The sequence below is a fragment of the Juglans regia genome, chromosome 14 (genome assembly GCF_001411555.2).
Source record: "Juglans regia cultivar Chandler chromosome 14, Walnut 2.0, whole genome shotgun sequence".
In the NCBI taxonomy this organism is placed as follows: domain Eukaryota; kingdom Viridiplantae; phylum Streptophyta; class Magnoliopsida; order Fagales; family Juglandaceae; genus Juglans; species Juglans regia.
In genome coordinates this window covers 19,767,755-19,790,460 of record NC_049914.1, presented here as the reverse complement: position 1 = coordinate 19,790,460, position 22,706 = coordinate 19,767,755, and the positions used below count along the sequence as shown (strand labels likewise).

Sequence of the window (22,706 nt, the reverse complement as noted above, 5' to 3'; positions counted from 1 at the left end):
CTGTTGGGCTTGCCTGTATTTTCATGGCCGGGTCTTGAACCCAATAGAAGTCCAACTTATCTAATAAATATTTACGTGTCTTTCGATAACTTCTTCAGCCCATTATCTGAAAAGGGGCCCATCTAGCCAATATAAATTAACGAAACTCTGACTCATTTCTGAATCCACTTAGGGAAGACGAAAAAATCAAAAGAATGAGTATTAAGAAAGTTTGGATGACGAGAAGAAAGTCATCGAAAGCCTTTTACAATGGGCAAATTAATACTGTAAGAGTCCTGTACTGTTTTCTTAAAATCAGCTAATACGTTCACACTGTAATAGGTGTGACGTTTAAAGCGATTGTTTGCAACGCATATTGACATATATGCCTTATGGTAAATATCTAGACGGCTGATCGATTGTAATAACATGATGTTCTCCACTGGTGCTCGAACATGGCGGGATTGGTTGTAGGTGAAGTGACCCAGCTGCCTCCTTTTCTTCCTCAATAATATGCTCGGCACTTTCGTAACGTGCAAGAGTGGCAAGCTCATTAATCGACTCCGCAATTTTCTCCATGGAAGAAACCACATCAACTAGCAGTGATGCCACGGTTGCCGCTGGCAAAACCTCAAAGAAATCGATTTCTTCCCACAAGCCTGCTTGCAGCAAGGATTTGAAGCCTTTGGCTGCACTTTCGGATTTTGCAATGTGGGGTTTGGCAGAGGATGGTGGTGTCATTGTCTTGATTGCAGATGCTAACTCCATCAATGCCTTGCCTGATTCCATGCTCTTCTTCGTGCATGTAGCTTGAATTTTACTGCGGAATTCTGGTGGTGTCTGTAAGAGTAATTCCATGGTGTTTGTCAGCTTTCTTGGGTTCCTTTTCAATTTCTTTGTATATGGTAATTGGATTTCTTGCATAAATCAAAAAATTGGAATTGGGTAGAATGGCTTGTATGTATAATAACTGTATCTCAGTTTAGATAGCCATTAAGAGCATCAATCCGACAAGCACATTGGCGAGTTGGGCTTCCTATCTTCAGGTATTGTTTCCATGGATGGGAGAACCTAAACGGACCATGACCAGGTTCCCATCTAGCAGAATTAGCCTGCAGGCATATATAAACAAACCTCTTTTATAGTTTCATCTAACTCACCAAGCTCTCTCCGCTTTGTTTTGAGTTAAGAACAGTTTTATATCTTTGCATGGCCGCTGTCTTAGACTCTCCAACCTCCCCTGATATTTTGAAGTACTCGATCCCCAAACTTGCAATGTGCTTTAACTTGTAAGTTACAGTTAAATTCACAAGATGGAAAATGGTTACGGTTTTTCATTTCATTTGTTGTCACAAATTTGGCATAGCCGCATGCATAAACCTACCTTGCAACCAAATTGTGAAGATCATATCACCAGCCCAAACAGGGCAAATGCAAATGCAAACAAATACTGATGTGAAGCTGTCAGAGTTGGTAAAAATGCAGCTGAACTAGGTACGTGCTCAGCAGAAATGGAGGAAAAGGAGGGCAAAGGCAGAGACGACAAAGGCGCAAATATGAAAATATTCTGTTGAATTTCACCCCTTTCTATGCTGTACAATGATCAATATATAGAAGGAATCGTCTAATGATCTATAATGTAAAAGACTAAGCTATCCCTAAATATTTGTACAAATTACAATTTATGCTAGCAAGTTTGCTGGGAATTCTGTGGCAGAGGAATAATATTCTGTAATATACCCCCGCAAGATGGAGCATAGATATTTTCTATCTCCATCTTGGACAACAAGGATAAAAATTGGGATGAAGGAAGAGCCTTGGTGAACACATCCGCATGCTGAGAATTTGATCGAATGGAACATGGACGCATAAATCCAGCTTGAATCTTGTCGTGGATGAGGTGATAATCCAATTCGATATGTTTAGTGCGCTCGTGAAAGACGAGATTCTTGGCGATATGCAGCGTGGCTTGGTTGTCATAGTACAAATCAATTGGGAGAGAAAAGGGTAGATGCAAGTCTTGAAGGATGTAAGATAACCATTGCAATTCACAAGAGGTCAAGGCCGAATATACCATAGCCCTATATTCAGCCTTAGCAGAGCTTCGAGATACAACTGACTGCTTCTTCAATCGCCATGAGATGAATGAGCAGCCAAGGAAGACACAAAAGCTTGTAACCGAGCGACGTGAGTCAACACATGATGCCCAATCAGAGTCTGAATATGCACAAAGTGTAAGTGGAGCGCTAGAAGGAAAAAGTAAGCCTTGTGCAAGGGCATTCTTGATGTAACGTAGCACATGATGAGCTGCATGCAAGCGTGTCGTTGTAGGAGCTGACATGAACTGGCTCAAGTGTTGAATTGAGTAGCAGAGATTGGGCCTAGTGAGGGTGAGATAGAGCAGTTGATCAACTAGGCGCCGGTAACAAAGTGGATCCGAGAGAGGTTCTCCACTTGTTTTGTTGAGTTTAAGGTTATGATCCATGGGGATTTTGATGGACCGAGATCCAAGTGTGCTTGCATTTGCTAGAATATCAAGCGCATATTTGCGCTAACAAATGGAAATTCCCTTGGAAGAGCAGGCTACTTCAATGCCGAGAAAGTAACGTAGGTCGCCAAGGGACTTGATTTGAAAATGCTCATTGAGAAATGCTTGGAGAGCATGAACAGATTGCATATTTGAGCTTGTCACAATAATATCATCGACGTAAACAAGGAGTGCAATGAAGGATCCATTTTTCTATTGAGTGAAAAGGCTGTATTCGGCTTTAGATTGCTGAAAACCAAAATCAAGCAAAGTATTAGAAAAATTTGCATACCATTGTTGTGAGGCTTGTTTCAAGTCGTAGAGACTTTTGTTTAATCGGCACACTTGTAAAAGAGAACCCTTAGAAAAACCAGGTGGCGTGTGCATGTATACTTCTTTGTCTAAGTTGCCATGAAGAAAGGAATTTTGAACATCGAATTGCTTGAGGATTTAGCCTTGAATGGAGGCAGCAACTAATAAAGTGCGAACCGTGGCGAGCTTAGCCACGGGTGAGAAAGTTTTGGTGTAGTCAAGCCCTTCTTGTTGGGTAAAATCTTGAGTGACTAAACATGCCTTGTAGCGTTCAATGCTGTCATTGGAGTGATATTTGATCTTGAAAATCCATTTACAGCCTATAGCATTTTTACCAGAAGGTATGTCAACAAGGGACCAAGTTTTATTGAGTTTGAGAGCAACTATTTCAGACTGCATAGCCTCGCTCCAGTTAGGATTTTTAATAGCTTCATCGGTGTTGAATGCACACTCTGTTTTTCGTGAGGGAAATAGAGGAGTGTTGGGCATTGCTGGGGTGGTGTTGGGCGGTGCTAGGTCGGTGGCATGGATCTATGGTGGTCCTAGGTAGAGGCCACAGTACAACTGGGCCAGAGTTTGGACATGAGCATAGGCCGTAGTGCAACTAGCAGAGGCTGCAGTGCACACTATGTTTTATGGCTAGACGGCGGCCGCAGTGCACACTCTGTTCATAGTAGAGGGTGGCTAGCTCAGTGTGGGGTTTGGGCATGGCTTGGAAGCTCACTGCAACTCAAGCGGCGGTAGGTGGTTCTTAGGTTGAAGGTGATTTACGAGAGGGTGTGTGTGTATAACGAACATATTATATATATAGAAGAAAAAAAAAAGGCTTGATAAAAACCTTAGAGAAACAAATGGAAGAGACGTGCATGCATGAACGTGGAGATGTACATGGCTTGGAGTCTGATTCTTGGTTCCCACAGCTTGGGCTTTTTGAGCCATTTCTAAGTGTTTGAGCCTACGTATATGGATATTGTGTAGAATTAACAAATGGGTTGGCTTGGTTATCACAGTGCATAATCTATTTGGCTTGTTCGAGATTTTTTGAATCAAACATTTAATAAATATTAATGGGTCTCAACTCAAATTTTAAACTAACCAAATCTCGTCTTGTAAATTTTTTGGGCCCCGTCATAATAAAATTTTTGGGCCCGTTACCTATTCAAAATTTACCGAATTAATATCAAATAGATTTCCCATATATAATAACCTAAAAAAAAAGTTATAGATCGCGGCTTCTTGCTCTATACTTTATTGAAGTTTATGTAAACGCGGACAAAAATATATTTAATTACCAGCGTGACAAATGAAACATCAATAAATTTCTAGTTTTTTGGCATATCTATAAGCACCTATAATATAAACGCCGCTAAATTCTCTCGACTTTATTGACGTTTATTCAAACTCCAACAAATGTATATTTAATTACCGGCATAAAAATGAAATGTTGATAAATTTCTATTTTTTGGGCATATCTATAAGCGCTGCTAATATAAATGACTCTAAATCCGCTCTACTTTATTGACATTTATGCAAATGTCAACAAATGTATATTTAATTACCGGCATAAAAATGAAATGTTTAAATTTCTATTTTTCCGTCATATCTATAAGCACCGCTAAATCCTCTCTACTGTACCGACATTTAAATAGATACCGGCAAATGTATATTTAATTATTGGCGTGAAAATGAAACATCTATAAAAGGCTATTGTTCCAGAATATCTATAACTGTCTGTAATATAAACGCCGCTAAATCATCTCTAATTTGTCGGCGTTTATGTAAACGGCGACAAATGTATATTAAAGTACCCGCGTATAGGCATATGTGCTGCTAATTATGGGTGCATAAACAATATGTTGGCAAATCACTACTTTTATTGACATTTACATAATCGTCATTAGTGTAAATGCCGGCAAATAGCCCTTTTTTGGTAGTGATATAATTCCTTCTTCTAAAGTTAATCTTACATTGATAAATAAGAACTGTTCTATCGTCAAGCCGGTTTCCAACAAATTAATTAATTAGCCAGCCCCAACTAAGGCCGTAATTTAAATGGAGAAGATGCTAGATTCTATGCTATAAATGAAAAAAAAAAAACATTAATTGTCATGTTCACAAAGCATATTGTACGTGTATATATATGTCATATGTGTCAGAAAGAGAACAAAATTATAAATTCATGTCTGACCTAAGCTAGCTCATGATCGCATACACAACTTTGAAGTCACACCGTGAGTGATATTGAAAACTCAAAAGAAATTAAAATAAATTCATAGCATGAAATGATATAGAAATCAATTCAATAAATGTCAGAACTTATTGGGGGACACCAAAGTAAGCTTCAATTAATTAAATAATGCAATACTAAACATAGATATACGTAGACTTCATGATATATGCTCTTAGAAATCACTGGAAAAGTGGCTGCTAATTTCTCTAGCTCTTGATCTTTGCTAAACAATTTCGAAATTGAAAAATCTGTCTTAACGCGTGCCTCATGATATAATATATATATATATATACATGTATACAGTACTTAGTGGATGACAGCTTAAACCCCACTTTTTTTCTTTAAATTTTTTGCATTCTTTTTCTGCAAACCTCTGTTCACGTTCGTTTCATTTATGTGGTCAGTGTGGAATATTGTGTACGCACTTCCACCCACTTGCCACCAACTTAATGATAATCGGTACAAATAAAACTTTTTTCCTGGCTGTAATTTTTTAATACGGTGATTGACCCTTCGGTTCGTTAAATTACTACAAGAAAAATATATTTTTATGATTATTTAATTACGACGAAAAAATTATTTGTGATTAAAATAGATTTATTTTAATTATAAATAGTCATTTCATTAAAATTAACTGACTACAAATAAATAATTTTATTTGTTGTAATGAAATAAAGAAAAATATAACTTTTTTTTCCGAACTGTTAAACGTCTCTTTCCTTGCTTAACAGCTAAGGATCGCTACATCATCAATCTGAAGTTCAACTTTAATTACTTTTCATCTTCAAACCAAAATTTTTATATCTCCCAAAAACATATTTTAATCTTGTCATATTAGTATTGTAATACTAATCTCGCTAGATAATGGGTGGGATATTCCTTTCCTAAAAATGCTTGTGGGTACTAAAAAAATTTTAGAATTGTATCAGTCTTTGGCTCGGAGGAAGGATGGGCATGATATTTTAATTTGGTTAAAGGATATGGATGGTAATTTCAGTACTAAAAGTGCTTGAGATTGTATCAGGATTAAGGCATCTCCTTTACCTTCAGCTCCTTTGATTTGGCATAATTCTCTTCCTAAAAATATCTTTATCATGATGTGGAAGGCTTTCCACAACTGCTTGAGTGTTGATGAGAAGATTAAAATTGTTAGGATTCCTCTGGTTTCTAAATGTATGTGTTGCTTTAGGGGTAATGTTGAGGACTTGAATCATGTGCTCTGTACTGGGGACTTTGCTTGTCAAATCTAGAGAATGGCTGCTATATAGTTAGGCGTGCAAATGGGTATTTTTTATCAGAAATGCTATGTACAACCGCCCGGGGTAACCTTTGGGGAACCCTTGCCCCCGTGGCAAGTGAAACGACGCGTTTCATTTGATGACTCAAACGCCCCTCCCCAGTCAAGCAGATTCCTTCGTCTTCTCCACCTTTGTTGTCTCCACGAAGTCATCATCGAAGACTACGGCATCATCTCCACTCAGAAAACTCCTTCTCTTCTCCACTCAGATTTGCTCTCCACGAAGCCACCATCGAAGTTCCCTTTGTCTTCTCCACAGACCCACGAAGCTAACCCCTTCGTCTTCTCCACAGACCCACGAAGCTAACCTAACCCCTTCGTCTTCTCCACAGACCCACGAAGCTAACCTAACCCCTTCGTCTTCTCCACAGACCCACGAAGCTAATCCCTTCGTCTTCTCCATAGACCCACGAAGCTCCCTTCTTCATCTCATCTCCAACTATATACCACCGGCTCTTGTAACCATGAGTGAGCCGATATATTATTAAAAAAAAATGAAAACGAAAATAAAACAGAGGGAAAATTGTTAAAGAGGGAAGCTGGAGGTTGTGTCGTCTGGAAGAAGGGGAGAAAAGATCTGCTCTGCTCGATCTTTGAACTAGAAGAAGAGATTTCGCCGTCTGAGTCTGGGAACCGTAGATCGCGTCGTCTGGGTTTGGGAAGAAAAACTCATTTCAATCTTGGGTCTGAGAAGAAAAGTTCGGCTCTGTTCGATCTCGAGTTTGGAAGAAGAGATTTCTTTAATCTGTTTTGCTCAAACTCATACTTATTTTCAGATTTTGATGGTTTTCTTTATGGTTTTGTTTTGCTCTTGATTTGTTGTGTGAAAATTTCATTAAGATGGGTGTAAATAAGTATGAGTTTGCTCTTGATGGGTGTGAAAATTTCGCTGGCAGAGTGAAATTCTTGAAGACGAAGGGGAGAGGCAGAGAAGGCGAAGGGAAGATGAAGGAAGATGAAGAGAAGTCTGGAGTGAGTTTCAAAACAGAGGGAAGGAGTGAGAACAACGTTTGTTTCGTTCAAAACGCGCCGTTTGACTTGCCACGGGGGCAAGGGTTCCCCAAAGGTTACCCCGGGCGGTTGTACATAGCATTTCTGATTTTTTATACTTGGCAAGATCAAGTTAATTTCTGATTTCATCGTGTGGGTAAGAATTCTCAAGTTAGTATTGTCTTTGGTATCCTACCTTCCATTATTTCTTGGAAAATTTGGGATTGGCGTTGCAAAGTTAAGTATGCCAATAATGCAGCTGATAATGTTGTTTCTGTCTGGCATGTTATTAAATTTTGGCTTCGTAGGATTATGCATCTCAACATGAAAGTTTCTAAAATCTCTTCTTAGGATGTTGATATCTTGAATAAATTGGATATTCCGGTATTAGTTCCTAAGCCTAAGATGGTGTGTGTTGTGCATTGGTCAAGACCTCAACTTGGTTGGGTGAAACTTAACAATATTGGTAGTAGTTTGGGTAACCCGGGATAGGCTGGTGTAGAGGGTGTTATTCGTGATAATTGTGGAAAGTTGTGCCTGGCTTACTCTGTGACTTTGAGTCATGGGTCTAACAATTTTGCTGAGTTGTGAAGTGTGTTGAAAGGTGTTCGGCGTTGTCATCATCTTGGGTTTTACTGAGTTGAGATTGAAATGGATTCTCAATTGATTATAAATTGGATTATTAAGGAGAAATGTAGCATTTGGTATTTAGAGGATTTTTGGAAAGATTTAATTGGTTATCTTAATTGCATGGAGTATCATGTTTGTCACATATTTCGTGAATGTAATACAGTGGCTGACTTCCTTGCTAAGTGGGGTTGCTAGGGGTTTAAATATGGATTTGGTTATCGATGTTTCTATGCGTAGTCAGTTAAGAGGTTTTCTTCATTTGGACAAGATGGGTCTTCCTCGCCTCGTAGGTTTGTCCTTAGTAAGTATTGTCTTTTGGTAATTTTATTTCATATCATTATTTCTATGTGCGGTTTTTGTTTCATAACAATAGTGATTTTAATAGGGAGGGTTAGTTGGTTTTTGATTCATGGGTTTTTTTTTCTATTTTTTGCTTCATTGTATATCCCGGGAGTCTTGTTGTAACCACAGTTTTCCTCCGCTACAAGTGAGGGCTATCGATAAAATTGGAGAACCATCCTCTTCTTAAAAAAAAAAACACTAATTTTATACAAATCTTAAAAAACACTCCTACAAAATTTCTTTTATCTTTCGCTATTCCATTAATTAATGGAGCTCACAATTTTCTCAAACTAATAATAATAAAATTTAAAAATATTATCTATCCAAACATATTATCTACGAGCCCCACTTTCAAGAAACCTCACAATCCCTTGAACTTCCTTTAATCCATTTTGTTTGATCCTTTATAAGTAGATCGGCCCCTCAATCATTAATGGCTAATTCGATGATCGTAATTGAAAAGGCGTATACATGTGTATGTATATGTATACAAAAGTTTTATGTACAGTCACTTTTGTGTATTATTTGTGCACTCCACTAATGTGATTGGCTGTATCACTTTTTTTTTTAATATGAAATAACTGCTTTGACCAATCACATCAGTGGAGTACGCAATAATAACTATATGTTGTAGAATTCATATGTAAATGTATGCATTAGTATTTTGACTTTGGCTTCAAAAATCATTTTTTTGCCACTCACATTGTCGACACCAGCTAGCCATATACATATGCTACTACTCTTCACATTCGTCATATTAACCAATAATTTACTTGTTTTTCCTTATTCAAATCATCATCAACTTCTTTTTGCCTTTTAAAAAATAGTTTGTGTCTCATTTAATTGGTTGTAATTTTAATTCCTAAATCTGGCAGAGTTTATGTTTTTTTTATATATTTAAAGTTTATGTCATAATCGGGATTAAATAATTTTTGGCATCAGCCACTGTTTGCTATCAGCCAACACACACCTTACATGGCCTAAGTAATTTCTTTTCCCTCATCCCTGCTGCACGTTCTTCTCTCAACTCTCACCCCATTTGAAATTCGACATCCTCTACCCCACCCCCACCCACCGCGTCACACATCCCCTCCCCCAACCCCCCGCATCACCCATCCTCTCCCCCAAACCCCCGCGTCGCCCATCTTCTGTAATGGTTGCCCCATCTCCCTCGACACTCCCTCTTCCCAGGAACCCCTCCATTCCTTTACATTTCCCCCAAAATGTAAATCAACAACCTCCAATTCTAGGGTATTATTTCTGCTAAAGAGACCTACGGCCACTGTAGAGGCATTTATTCTTATAAATACTCCAGGGTTTGTGACAAATTCAGAATTGTATGGTTTACTCCATCTCTGTTTTTCTATGTGAATCATAGGGTTTGGGCAATACATTTTGAAGCCTGATGTCATTTTTATCCTCATTTCAAGTCTGATGTCTGTTTCAAACTAGGTTTTTTTGTATATGATGAAGAAAGTTTCTAACTTCATGTTAATAGATTGATGAAAATGATGTAATTGTATACTGCTTTCTTTAGTAATTTTTGAAGTAACCAAGTCTATGAAGTTCATGCATGTAAATTGACCAAGTATTTCATGAATTTTCAAGTCATTCAATTTACGGTTTTGATTCTTGTACCAATTATTGAACTCTAAAGAGTCCAAGTTAATTGAGTTGAGGTTCAATAAATGTTTTGATGTGAGACTAGAAGCTTTAACATGAAAAGAGTTCATATCCTAGCATCTGGTTTCCTCTCATCTTTTCTACATTTAGTGACACACAAAAAGAGTTCACCAAGATAAACTTAAGAGCCATACAGAAAAGATTTACCAGATTTATCTACAACATCGAGAATCAAAAAGAAATTGAAGTTCTATCTAATGCAAAGAAAATAAATTGCTAAAACACCAGGGATGCTCATCTACATTTCCTTTCTCTTAGTGTCTATATAATCCGGGAAGAAGAAGCAAATACTTCAGTTCTCACTTTTCTATTCCTCAGTGTCTAAGCAACAAACACATAAGAGCAAACTACCACTCGAAATGTAAGATACCAATTGCAAAAGGATCAAAAGGTGTATCTAGGATCTAAAAGTACCTCAACAACGAGATATTTAAGAACCGCAGCGAGCTAGATCGGAGCACCAGAGCCTATCCTCTGAGCGTAGCGACCCTTTTTCAAATACCAAGCAATATGACCCATGAGGAGTTGAAGCCTAGCCTTGATAGACTTCAAGACTGACTTCTTCCTGTCTCCACCTCTTCTACCTCCCGCTCCCCTCATCGTCTTTGCGGCCTCCATCGGAAAGGGAACCGAAATGCCTTGGAGAGTGAAACTTTTGGAGTGCTAGTTTTAAATTTTAGAGTGGCGTGGAATGGAGAGGGCAGCATTCAAGTTGTTAAAGTACGCAACAGAGGCATGACTTTTGGTGATATGATACTTTGAGAGTTTATTTTACTATTTGTGTGAGGTTATTATAGTATGTGGAGAATTTGAAATTTGTTATTAGCTTTTTAATTGCATTAATGAGGCTTATATTTTAGACTCAATTTGTAACACCAGGACTCAGTCAAGCCCCATTTTTATATATATTTGGGCTTCTGTGCAAGAAAAAATAAAAAAAAGAAGCTCGAGACCCAAGCCCACACCAGTTTTTTTTTCTTTACGGCACCCGTGTCTTTTAAACTGTTAAAACCAACTGATTTTATGATTTTCTTTTCGCCGCACCGCATGATTTCATCCTCATGCATGTATGTCCTATTCTCCTTAGCTTTAGGGTTTTGTTTTTTTTATTATTATTATGTTCAATAACTTATTTTCACACTTTAACTTCGCAGTTCACACACGTTTTTATTTCTTTTCTTTATTTTCCATGTATTTTCTCCCCTAGTTTTTCCTCACGTCCGTGGCTTGCATGTTTTTTTTCTTCATCTCGGTGTTTCCTTAGGGTTTTCATCATATATATATATTCACTTTTTACGCATTCACTCACTATCGCCTAGTGCTTCATCTCTTTCTCCCTGTTGCATGAAGAAACTCTCATATTAGGGCTACCGCAACCTGCCTTATTGCACCTCTGCACCACTTTAACTCCCTCTCGTTCACTGCTGTCGGCACGTTCGCATCCGCTAGCCTTGGTATGCCATCGTGAACCACCCCCACTGCCCAATCTCTTCCCCTTCGTAATCCACTTCTCTTCCTCACTGTGAGCACTCCCCCCTCAACGCAGCCATGCAGCACATTTTTTTTCAGTGACGTCGCTGCCTTGCCACACGACGTCGTAGTCAGCAACTCCACCTTGCAAACATCGCACCACCCTCCAGCCCATCCTCACCACCATGGAAAGCGAACCATCGTAGCCCAGTCGTTGAAGGAAGAGCACCCACGTCATGCTCTGTTTCTTCATGCTGAAATAGGGGAAGTATCTCTGCCGTGAGCCACGTCATTAACCCCCTCCACTTCGACGCCACTGCCATCAGAGGACCTCGGAGGTCGAGCCTTCACCTTCGAACATTGCCCTGGTCGACCCCCAGCCCAAGACCATCGTGCGCCTCGCTGTATCACAATGAGTTTCAGTTCTCTCCTTTCTCTCCGCCCTCTCTCGCTCACCTCCCCCTCTCTTTCTCTCGTGCCCAGCGCTGCTTGATGGAAGCTCTGCCGCGCTCCTGCTCTTCTGCCTCACCACCGTGACCTTCTTCGCCACGTCGCGCGTAGCTCCTCCCTTCGCGGTGAGTACCTTGCGCCCCTGTTCTCGTTGATAGTTGCACCGAGACTGCATGAATGCGTTTCCAGTCTACGTAAACTTATATTTTTGCATAGTATTTGAATAACGAATTATAGTTTTACCCTTATTATTGAATGTGTTCAAGTTGATATTTTTGGTTATATTAAGTCTGTTTTTACGTGGTTTATACGGGTGATTTAAGAAAATTTTACAGAAAATAATAGGATTTTCAAATGTACGATTGGTAGCAAATTATTTTAGTAATTGTGTTTTTTTTTAAACATTTAAATCACGATTAAAGCTATTTGTTTATTATTATTTAATGAAATTTTTACTTGTACTTACCTTAAATCGCTTAAGTATTTTAACATGTTATAGTAGTGGTCTCTATTTTGAGTACACACCTTGGTGACAGAGTGATTTATGTTCTGCTTAGCTATCCGTAGATGCACAACCCTACCACGGGGTTATACATGGCCTCTGTTCTGATATGATATTCTGATGATGATGATGATCATTTATGCTATGCCAAAGAATATTTTCGAATGAAATTATTTTTAAATCTTCGCTCTGATATTTTGATAACATGTTTTGTTTCCGCACTCTGAAAATGAAAATGTTTTAGTTTGCATTTTGATTTCTATAAATGCTCATGTTTATACACTGGTATATGTTCTCTGCTTACTGAGTTGTTGATAACTCACCCCTTATCTCCATATATTTTTCAGATGATTTTGAATAGTCCAGCTAAGGGTTAGGATTATGGAGCATCGGTGAGATGATTATTTAAGCATAGTGGTTTACTCATAGAAGATTTCTGAGAAGTGGTGGATTTTATTGAGAGATTCTGAGTATTCTGATGACTTTATATTTTGGAGTCTATAAATACATTGATGAATTGTGAGTTTTAAGTTATAGGGAATAACTCTTCGATTCCTGCGGGACCGGGGCGTTACTCAATTCAAACCTTTCAAAGTGTATGATAAGCAATGCAATATGTGCGAATGTGTATATCTAAGGAAAATATGAGAGGTGTCGGGCTTATATATGTTGGAGGGTCAAAATTTTGGAATATCAGGTTCGACAACATGATTGAAGATTGGGATATGTATGTAATGGTTGTGGCGGATAAATATTTAGGCATTGCTTGTGATACTAGCAAATTTCGAGGATGAAATTTTTTCAAGGAAAGGAGGATGTAACAACCAGGCCCAATTTTTATTTTTGGCGGATATCGAATATTTATGAACTTGCTTATTAAGTGAAATTTTTTAAATATTTTTGTATTAGGCAGAATCTTTTTATTGGGCTGAGAAATTTGTGGGAAGAGTTAGAGTATTTTAGAGCTTGATTGGAGACTCAAAGCTTAGGAAAAAACTAATTTGTTATTTTAACTCACTACCCAATACATGGGCCCAAATACTTGAAATGGGCCTTACCCGATCACCTCAAAACCCAACCCATGAGAACCAACGTCAGTTTTTTTTAACCCCCACCATGCACGATTTCCACTCCTATAGTCCCATGCACGTACGTCTCTCTTTCCCTCGTCGCTAGGTTTTTCTTCTTTGTGTTCAATCACCTATATATACACACTTTTATCCCTCCTGCATGAAGAAACTCCCAAAAATTAGAATAGGGTTGTTGCAACTTGCCTTATTGCAGCTTGCCTTATTGCACCTCCACACCACTTTGACTCCCTCCTGTACACTGCCGTCAACACCTTCGCATCCAACCGCCAGCCTTGGGCCTCCTGGCCGTGACCACATAATTAGTTCATAATGAAACTGAAAAGAAAAATAATAAAAGTGTTCTTCGTTGGAGTCAGTTGATGAAGCATGTGACTCTCACTTCTGCTCCCCTAAATCTGCCTCATTGGAAGAAACTTAAAGAATAAACGTTGGAATATTTTTTACTCTAAAACTCCGACTCTCTAAAACTCAGACTCCCCTCTATTCATCCCACATGCCAGGATTAAGTAGATGTCAAAATTTAAATCTGGAAACCAGATAAATGCGGCTACAATCTAGCCTAAAGATCTGAAAAATAGCTTCTAAAGATAAAAGTTGACATTAAAGAAATTATCCCAAGAATAATGAGATTATCTAAAATGGAAGATTTAGTGATATGCGGCTTGATTTACGGAGTTCGGGAGGATTTGGTAGTCAAGAGATTGATTACGAAACTCGGAAGAGTCCCACCGGGTAGATGCTATGTGAGATGAATATAATTGTTCTGCTCACTTACCGAGAGGAAAAACTCCTGATCGGGATGATAGAACCCTCTCATCAACCGAGAGAAAAGACTCCTGATCGGGATGATAGAACCCTCTTACCAACCTAGTTGCTGACCACGATGTCGTTTAGGTTGGTCTTTTAAGTATGTCGTTTAGACTGGTCACCCAATCTAATCGCCCAGAGCCTTGTCGCCAAGTCTTCTCGCCCAGAAGGTAAAATATATCGCTTATTGCCTAACTTTGGTCGCGCCTTCTGGTCGCGAGTTCCCTCGCCTAAAGCTCTTTAGCTATCTTTAGATATCACTACCTCTCATCAGTCTTGATCCATAGTCTCTCTTCTTTTGTACCAAAATGCTCTCCTTTTTCACTAAATTTTCTCATTCCTTCAAATCCAAGAAAATAAAGAAAAATATATAAAAACAGAATAAAATCAATAGAATTAAAGGAAAATTGACACTATTTATAATTAAAAAGAGTAATAAAAATCACACTTATCAACCACCAAGCCGTCGTTCAACTCCAGGCCACATCCTCAACACCATGGAAGCCGAACACTAGTCATCCACTACATGAAACCAAACTGTCTAGAAAGAAACTACCTTGAAGCCTGCTTGCAACGCCATTACATGTTCACCACACGCATATGCGTAAGACCACCACCACCACGTCGCATTCTCCTACCTTTCTATCACCGTGCATGGTCAAGAGCCTCCACAACACTACCCTACATCATTGTCACCCAGCCATTGAAAACCATCATTGAAACCACCATTGAAAACCACCAATGAAACACTCTATTTTACTACACTAAATAGAGGAATTTTCTCCCCATCGTAAGCCACGATCCAACCACCTCACAGTGCCAGCCACCTCCACCTTATTTCTCCCCATCGAACACTCCATGCTACCCCAAGCCACTACTCTCTCTCGGTAAGCCCACTCAAATCCTCCCCACGGTCTCCTCTCCATCTCTCCTTATTTCTCTCAGATTCTCTCTCTTAGTGCGCAGCCGCCCAGCTTGCCAGAGTATGCACCTCAGCCACCCAGCCCCGTCACGGCTCCTTCTCTCCCGGTGAGCTTAGTGTTTTCATGGATTATGTTTTGTATTTCAGAAGTTTATTTTTGTAACGTACTCATCACAGATCCCATGCATTATATGAATATTTTCAAAAATACCCCTGGCTTGGTTTTAAGTATAAATATTATTACAAAGGATAGTTAGGGTTTTGAAGTATATTACTTTTTTTGTATTATCTAGTATTAAATTTTATAGTTTGATTTCAATAGTAAATAAGTTAGAATTTAATATCTTAGTCGAAGATATTAATTGGACATTGAGAATTTCGAAAGTGATGATATTTTAAGATTATGAGAATTTTAGGTTTTGAGGAATTAAAATAGGTTAATTTGGGATTTCAGGTTTAAATATCGAAATACGTATTGGCTTGAAAATTTACAGAAATTGCGTGATTATTTTATAAGTGACGAGTAATTTTGTTCAGCATTATTAAGAAAAAATTCTGAAAATTTAAGAAGTCCAGGTAAGCAGAGTTCATATACTAGACTTTGCATAAAAAGAAAAAGAAACGAGGTTGATTTTTAAAATACTCATCTTTTTTTTAAAAGAAATCTAAAAACAACCTCAGATATCTATTCTACATATACATGAAAGCTATATAAGAGAAAATATTTTCTGTCATGACTGGTGTAGATATGAGCTAATTTTGTGCATGTGATGCGAAAATGTTTTGAAACTACTTTTGACTATGTGAAAAGATTTGAATTTTTTAAGTACTCTATTTGGATATGTTGCCTCATCCGAAAACCTTGGCATGTGATTCTGATTTTGTATTCTGAGTAAGTTTGATTATGATGTTCTGTTCAGTTTTTCTTACGGTCCAGCCAAGGGTGATAATAGTGGCATATGACCCAAACACGAGTTATAATAGTAGAGACGGCCCAACCACGGGTGATAATACTGGATGTAGCCAAAAAATTTTCATAGTGGATATGGCCCAACTACGGGTTATAATAGTGGATACAGCCTTTCTATGGGTTGAAATTGTGTTTTATATATATATATATATATATATATATATATATATATATAAGAGTTAGAGCCCCTGTCCACGAGGAGCCCCTCCCCAATTTTATTTATAGCCCTCACGTTTGGTAGAGGAAAACCAGGGTTACATTCAATGACTCCAAGTATAAAAACTCAGAGTCCTAATAAATCCCAAACAACAATCAGATTCTAACCCACAAACTATACCCAAATAAAAACAAAACAAAATAGCCCTGAAAAAAAACTGTTAATACACATAAAAATAAAAAACTTAACTTTAATCCAATTAAAATTTAAAACCGACCACTGGAAACATTTTCGATCACCATATCTTCAAGAAATATTTTGCACCATCCTAAAAAGCCAAATAACCCCAAAGCCCATACGCAACGACAAGAGTAAAAAGCCCGAGCACCTGCACAAAAAGTTAGTACCCATATATATAAAAACACATAAACTTTAAACCAAACCAGACCACCAAAAACATTATCTTCCGCCATATCTTCCTGAACCTCTGCATCTAATCATGGGAAGACCCCATTTATCAATCCTCAATAAACCCCACAGATAAGAAGGAATTTCTGACATCTGAGACCATTTTGAATCACCTCCCCTTGCACCCCTTCTTGCTAACCAATCTGCAGGCACATTCCCTTCCCTATATATATGAGATACTATGTAATCGATATCTAGAAGCAAATTTTGTAGCTCATCCTAGTATTCTTGTAGATACCAAATTCCACAACTTTTACGTTGCAACCAATATAGGATTACCTTTGAATCAATCTCTATGTCTACCGCCCCGAAATTTCTTTGTTTACATTGTTTTACACCTTCCAACAGAGCCCTCAACTTAGCACGCAAACTTGATCCATACCCAATATTCATAGAATATTGGCCCGATCATAAAGAAAGTTTATTGGGTCTAGCTAACACCCGAGACGATCTCCGTACTTTATCAAAAAAATTTCGAGTACCTTTTTTTCTTTTTGTTTCCTCATAATTCTCAGAGGCATAGTCTTTCCGAGAATCAAAAATTTCGACCTCTCACTCTGGATCAGGTTCAAAAACCAAATCCTTCACTGTGAATAAATCCTCTTCAGGCACTCATAGAGCATCATCATCATCCAATGGCAAACTAGCTTGTTCCATGTCCTCTTGCGTATTTACAACCCTTTCCACAAAACTTTCCCCCCCTTTTGATACACCTTTGCCCTTCAATATCTCAGTCTTATTATTATCCTCCACCCCTTTAGCCTCATTCTCATACCGAATCATACCCATGTCCCCTACCTGGAGTTGTGATGAGTTACTCATATTATCGAGTTCCAAATTAACTATCACCCCTTTACCTTTATCAATATCATTCTCTACCTTCTCCTCTTGGGCTTCTTTTTCCAATTCATTCTCTACAATCTTTTTCCTTTCCCAGACTTTTTCTCCCTTCTGTATCTTCTTCGTTTTACATGTGCTCATTATGGCCTTGAATCTTGCACCGAGAATAGAATGTCAAAAATAAGCTCATGTCTACACCAGTCATTACAAAAATATTTTCTCTTTAATCAGAGTCCAATGAGTAATGAAGAAAAAATAACTGAGATTATTTTCACATTTCTTTTCAAAACATATAATGCACATTTTCATAAATCATCCTGAGTTCATTTTTTTTTTTATGCAAAGTTTAGTATAAGAATCTCGCTTACCTGAACTTCTGTTATGTTCTAATCTTACCACAGGTGTAAAACTGTGGCCTCTATTTGGGTTGGTGCCAACTTTTCTATTTCTGGTACACCCACTTTAAAAATAAAGTGATTTTCTGCGTGATCTTTCCTATGTGCACATTGGGGGCTCCAAGAATGATAAGGGAAAGATTCACATTATGTTTCTTCTCGATTGGTCACTGGGGTTTGCACAACCCTACCACATGGTTAAACATGGAATTTTGTTCTGATATGATGTTTTGGTTATGTTGTGCCAAGGGGATTTTGAATAAAAATATTTTGAACTTTCGCTCTGATATTTGTGATAACTTGTTCTGATTCTGCATTATGAAAATAAAAAAGTTTTTTGTTCTGCATTCTAAAATCTGTAAATGCTCATGTTTGCATACTAGTATATGTTCTCTGCTTATTGAATTGTTGATAACTCACCCCTTTTATCTTCACAATATTTTCAGATGATTCTAGATTTTTCAGCTGAGGATCAAGACTATGAAGTAATCGGTGAGATGACGTAAGAATAGTAGATTAAGAATACAAAGTTTTCGATGAGTATTGGTGATTTTTGTTAATTATATTGTTGAAATGCGAGTTGAAGTGACATGTAGAGAAGTTGATATTTTTTTTGGGGTTATTGTATTGAGGATTTGATATATGAGTTTGTGTAGTTAATTAAATTTGAAGTGTTTACATTTGAGTTAGAGCTTTTAGAAGTATATTAGCAGTGTTGGAGTTGATTATCATGTAACATGAGTTAACTCTCCGGACCCTCGGAAATAGGGTATTACACATCTTCTACAACGATTATGCAATCACAATACTTCAACATTTTACCCACGGTCTCTAACCCAAATTTTGTTATTCATTATAAATCAAACTGAGAGCTTTCTTTCCGACTCTTCAATGTCTTCATACAACCTTAAAATCCTACATTTTATCCAGAATTTATAGTGAAAGAAAAACATCATATATATCATATTCTACTGGGTCAAGTTATGCATTTTACTGTGTTTGGTTTTTGAGAAAGTCACGAGCGGAAAGATGTCTTGATAAAGCTTCAGTCTTTCATATAAGAGAGCATTGAAATCCCAAAGCAATATTCAATTTCAATCATATCATATATACATGAAGTCTAATTTAGATGTCTGATCTACTTACTAGTTACCAAGTGACCTTGGCTTGTTATTGAGTATTTTGAATTCCTCGGTTTCTCATGTGTGCCCAATGTAAAAATTATTTACGTACAGTTTAAATATTTGGAAATACGCTTTTAATCTTATAAATTCTGTAAATTCTAGTTTACCCTTAATTCTCTATTTAGTTAGGGCTTTACGATACAAGCTATGGGATTTCGATTTTTCCCTGTAAATTTTGCTCCATATGTTTATTTCATCTTCCAATGTGAGAATGCTACTATCATCGCATCTAGATAAAAATGATATTTTTAAATAATGTTCACTCCAGAGTGCTCATAAAAATGAGCACAATCGTTAGGGTCCTAACGCTTGTGCCAATAAAAAAATGCAGGAATACCTTTACTAATGGTTTACTATGTTGTTGTTAGTTTGATTTCTAGAGTCTAGGTCTAAGCAGGCCAGCTCAATGGAAATACCATTTAGGCTATTGCCTAAAACCCCCACCCTATATATGTAAGGTATCCAAAAATAAAAGTGAGGTTTTTTTTTTAATTTTATTGAAAAAATAAAAACCATTCCATTAAATAAAATTTTAAATAAAATTATATTCTTCAATGTGTTCAAGGACTCATAATACTAAATTTAATATTTAATACAATAAATTATTTATATTTTTAAATAAAAGTTTTAAGATCTTGCCAAATTGAGCATAAAATTTGTATTGAAATTTTATTTTAAGTTGTTGTATTTAAATTAAAAAAAATACTTAAAAATTTTAAATAAGATCTTATTTTATTAAAAATTTTAAAATATTCTATATAAAAATTGATGATTGGGACGAAAGGGCCGGCTGTCAGATCTGTGACTGATGGGATATTGCTGTAAACTGATCTCATCTTTTCATTAAAAAAAAAAAAACGAAAAGTATGAAGGCTGACTTACAACATTTGATGCCCTGCCCACAACCTAGTACGTACGACTACTGTCCCCTTGATACATCTCAGACGTCAAGCCTTCTTATTTATTATCGATCGTACTCGACCGGGGTTTAACAAGCTGATCAAACGGATGCACTCACTCCAACATGGGAAATTTCGCTATATATGAAGCAAATTATACGTCGTTGCTCGGTGAAACTCTGTCGTCCATATTCTCGAAGCGCGCAGGAGAGGCTAATTCCTGAAAAGCCTCTACGATTTTCTCTGTGCATGGCACAATGTCGATTAGAATTAATCCAACTGCAGCAGTTGGTATAATCTCGCGCAGATTGGCATTTTCCCAAAGGGAAATCATGTTGAGCAAGGACCTGAGATTCTCGGCTGCAATTTTTGAGTTTGCAATATGGAAATTAACTGATGTTGACCGTCTCATTTTTTTGATCGCTGATGCTAATTCCTTCAGTGCTTTGCCAGATTCTGAACAAATCTTTATGCATGGCTCATGAATTTCTCTTCGGAACTCGGTGGGTGTCTGTAATGATGGCAAAAGATAGGTCACTGAAGAAATTCAGACTCGAAATAGAAGAGGAAAAAAGGTCTGATGCAAGAGTCTCGATCAATAGCAGAAAAGTCTTTTGTACATAACAACTTTGGCTGTCAAAGAGAGCACTATCTGTTTAGGAAATAAGTATTTCTGACTTACAGCTTGGATGTCGAAGTACTTGAGATAGCTGTTGAGGTCTTCAATTTTGTAGGCACACTGCCGAGTCAAGGTTCCAACTTTAAGGTAACGATTCCAAGGATGACGGAACCCAAAACGATAGTGCCAAAATTCCCATCTCGCTAAATTGGCCTGAAAATCCAAAAATAGCAATAATACAAACTCGGAAAGATTGAATCAATTAGTGGAAATTAATTCAAGTAACACCTCCTTTCTTTTTTGTTTTTCTTTGCTGGAGACAAATTTAAGAACATCATGAGGTTGACAACGTTGTTATACCCGTACGTACCATAGTTTCTTCCTTGTCTTTAGAAGTCAGAACACTTTTATACCCGTGAAGAAATGATTTATCATCATCAGTGGAATGCCCTTCCTCTGACAATCTGAAGTATTCCCTACCAAATCCTGTAACTTTGAATCGGTCAAACATTGATGCTAACATGAATAAAACAAGGCACAAGCTGGCATATTCATTAGAACACGAAGAAAACAAAAAAGAAGTATATATATATGACATGTAAAGTTTGTAGTTTGGAAGAATACCTTCTAAGAAATTCCCAAGCTTTTCCAAATTGTTAGCTATTTGGTTCTGCAGATTCTCCCCAATCCAGACAGGGCATACACAGATGCATATAATGATAGCAATAAAGCAACCAATGATGATTGTGTATAGCCTCTGGCAGGCCATATCTAGAACCTCATCATCTTTATAACTCGACACAGATACCAAGCAAAAAGTCAATATGAATATCATCAGTCCATAATCGTATCTTGCCTTCAGTGCAGGGAAGAATCTCATAAATGTTACCGTTGCAGCTGCATGCATATCACATGTCTCAACCATGAAATTAACCAGTTTGGATGATTGTGAAGTAAATATTAAATAGTAGAGTACCATTACATTAACACAACAATGGACTATGTATTTACCTATTATAAAGACTAAGATTCCAAGTACTATGGGTTGTCCCGTCCCATCGAAGAGAGTTGCCACCTGATCAACTCCGACAGCTAGCGCACCACCGGACAACGTTGCCAGCATCCTGTTTAGGCCTTTTCCCAATGTTCCTCCTATAAATGATGGGAAAGAAAAGTTCAGCATCACAATTTCATGTCTCCAATTCAGGATTTTATGTGCAATAATTAGTTTCTCTTAGCCTTTAAATTCATATAAGAATTCCGGTAGATATATAACTCTCATGCTTACCAACTGAAAACTCGAACACTAGAACGACGGTTAAAACCGCCCATATTCCATTTTCACCAAAACGGTCGAAGAGCGGTCGGACGTAATAGAACAAGGAAACCAACGAGATAGCCACTCCTACTTTGAGCGAATGGACTATTCTTCGGGGATCATCTTGTCCAAGTTTCTTCATCTTATTTGCAAACTCGACTGCCATAGCCCATAACTTTACAGGCAAGGCCTTGAGCCATTCCCATGCACGAGTGAAAGGTCCAACATTTTCAAAATTTGTTGAAGCAATATCCATTGCTCTGGGTTGAAATGAAAGATTACAGAAGTGGAGAGATAATATAATACGAGAAAATCCCTACACGAGTACTAACAAGCTAGCTATATATCTGATGTGTGGCAAAAGTGTTTAATTTATTGAAAGCCAAACCCAGAACTCTCTAATATATATGTAGAAACCTTGGTCGGAACAATACTGCATATGACAATTTTTATGAACTGTCTAAGAGATTGAACGAGAGAGAGAGAGAGAGAGAGAGAGAGGGAGAGGGAGTGGGGTTGGGAGGTGAACCTAGAGCTGGCAGGTGGTTCTGACTTTGCTTGGGGAGGGAGGGAGTGACCTCTCCAATTTATAAGTGAGAAACGCTGTTTGTGACTATACAACAT

At 37.6% G+C, this 22,706-nt stretch overlaps 1 protein-coding gene across 1 annotated transcript; it reads right to left on the bottom strand.

Annotated features, from left to right (window-relative positions):
- Positions 1-369: 369 nt before the first annotated feature.
- On the bottom strand, positions 370-22,338 carry LOC108995601 (aluminum-activated malate transporter 2-like). The gene is made up of 7 exons (XM_035685595.1): positions 22,053-22,338; positions 21,776-21,916; positions 21,389-21,661; positions 21,135-21,250; positions 20,847-20,977; positions 20,493-20,505; positions 370-819 (listed from the first exon to the last, which is right to left on the bottom strand). Exons 1-7 carry the CDS (start codon positions 22,336-22,338, stop codon positions 370-372), a joined length of 1,410 nt encoding a protein of 469 aa, XP_035541488.1.
- Positions 22,339-22,706: the final 368 nt, after the last annotated feature.

What these genes read in the sequence shown, in the direction of transcription:
- LOC108995601 (XM_035685595.1), bottom strand. Translation starts at nt 22,338, where the DNA reads ATGGATATTGCTTCAACAAATTTTGAAAATGTTGGACCTTTCACTCGT. An exon ending in AATCTTAGTCTTTATAATAG is followed by an intron (nt 21,662 to 21,775) that starts GTAAATACATAG and finishes ATATGCATGCAG; the next exon opens with CTGCAACGGTAACATTTATG. An exon ending in GCTTGGGAATTTCTTAGAAG is followed by an intron (nt 21,251 to 21,388) that starts GTATTCTTCCAA and finishes TCAAAGTTACAG; the next exon opens with GATTTGGTAGGGAATACTTC.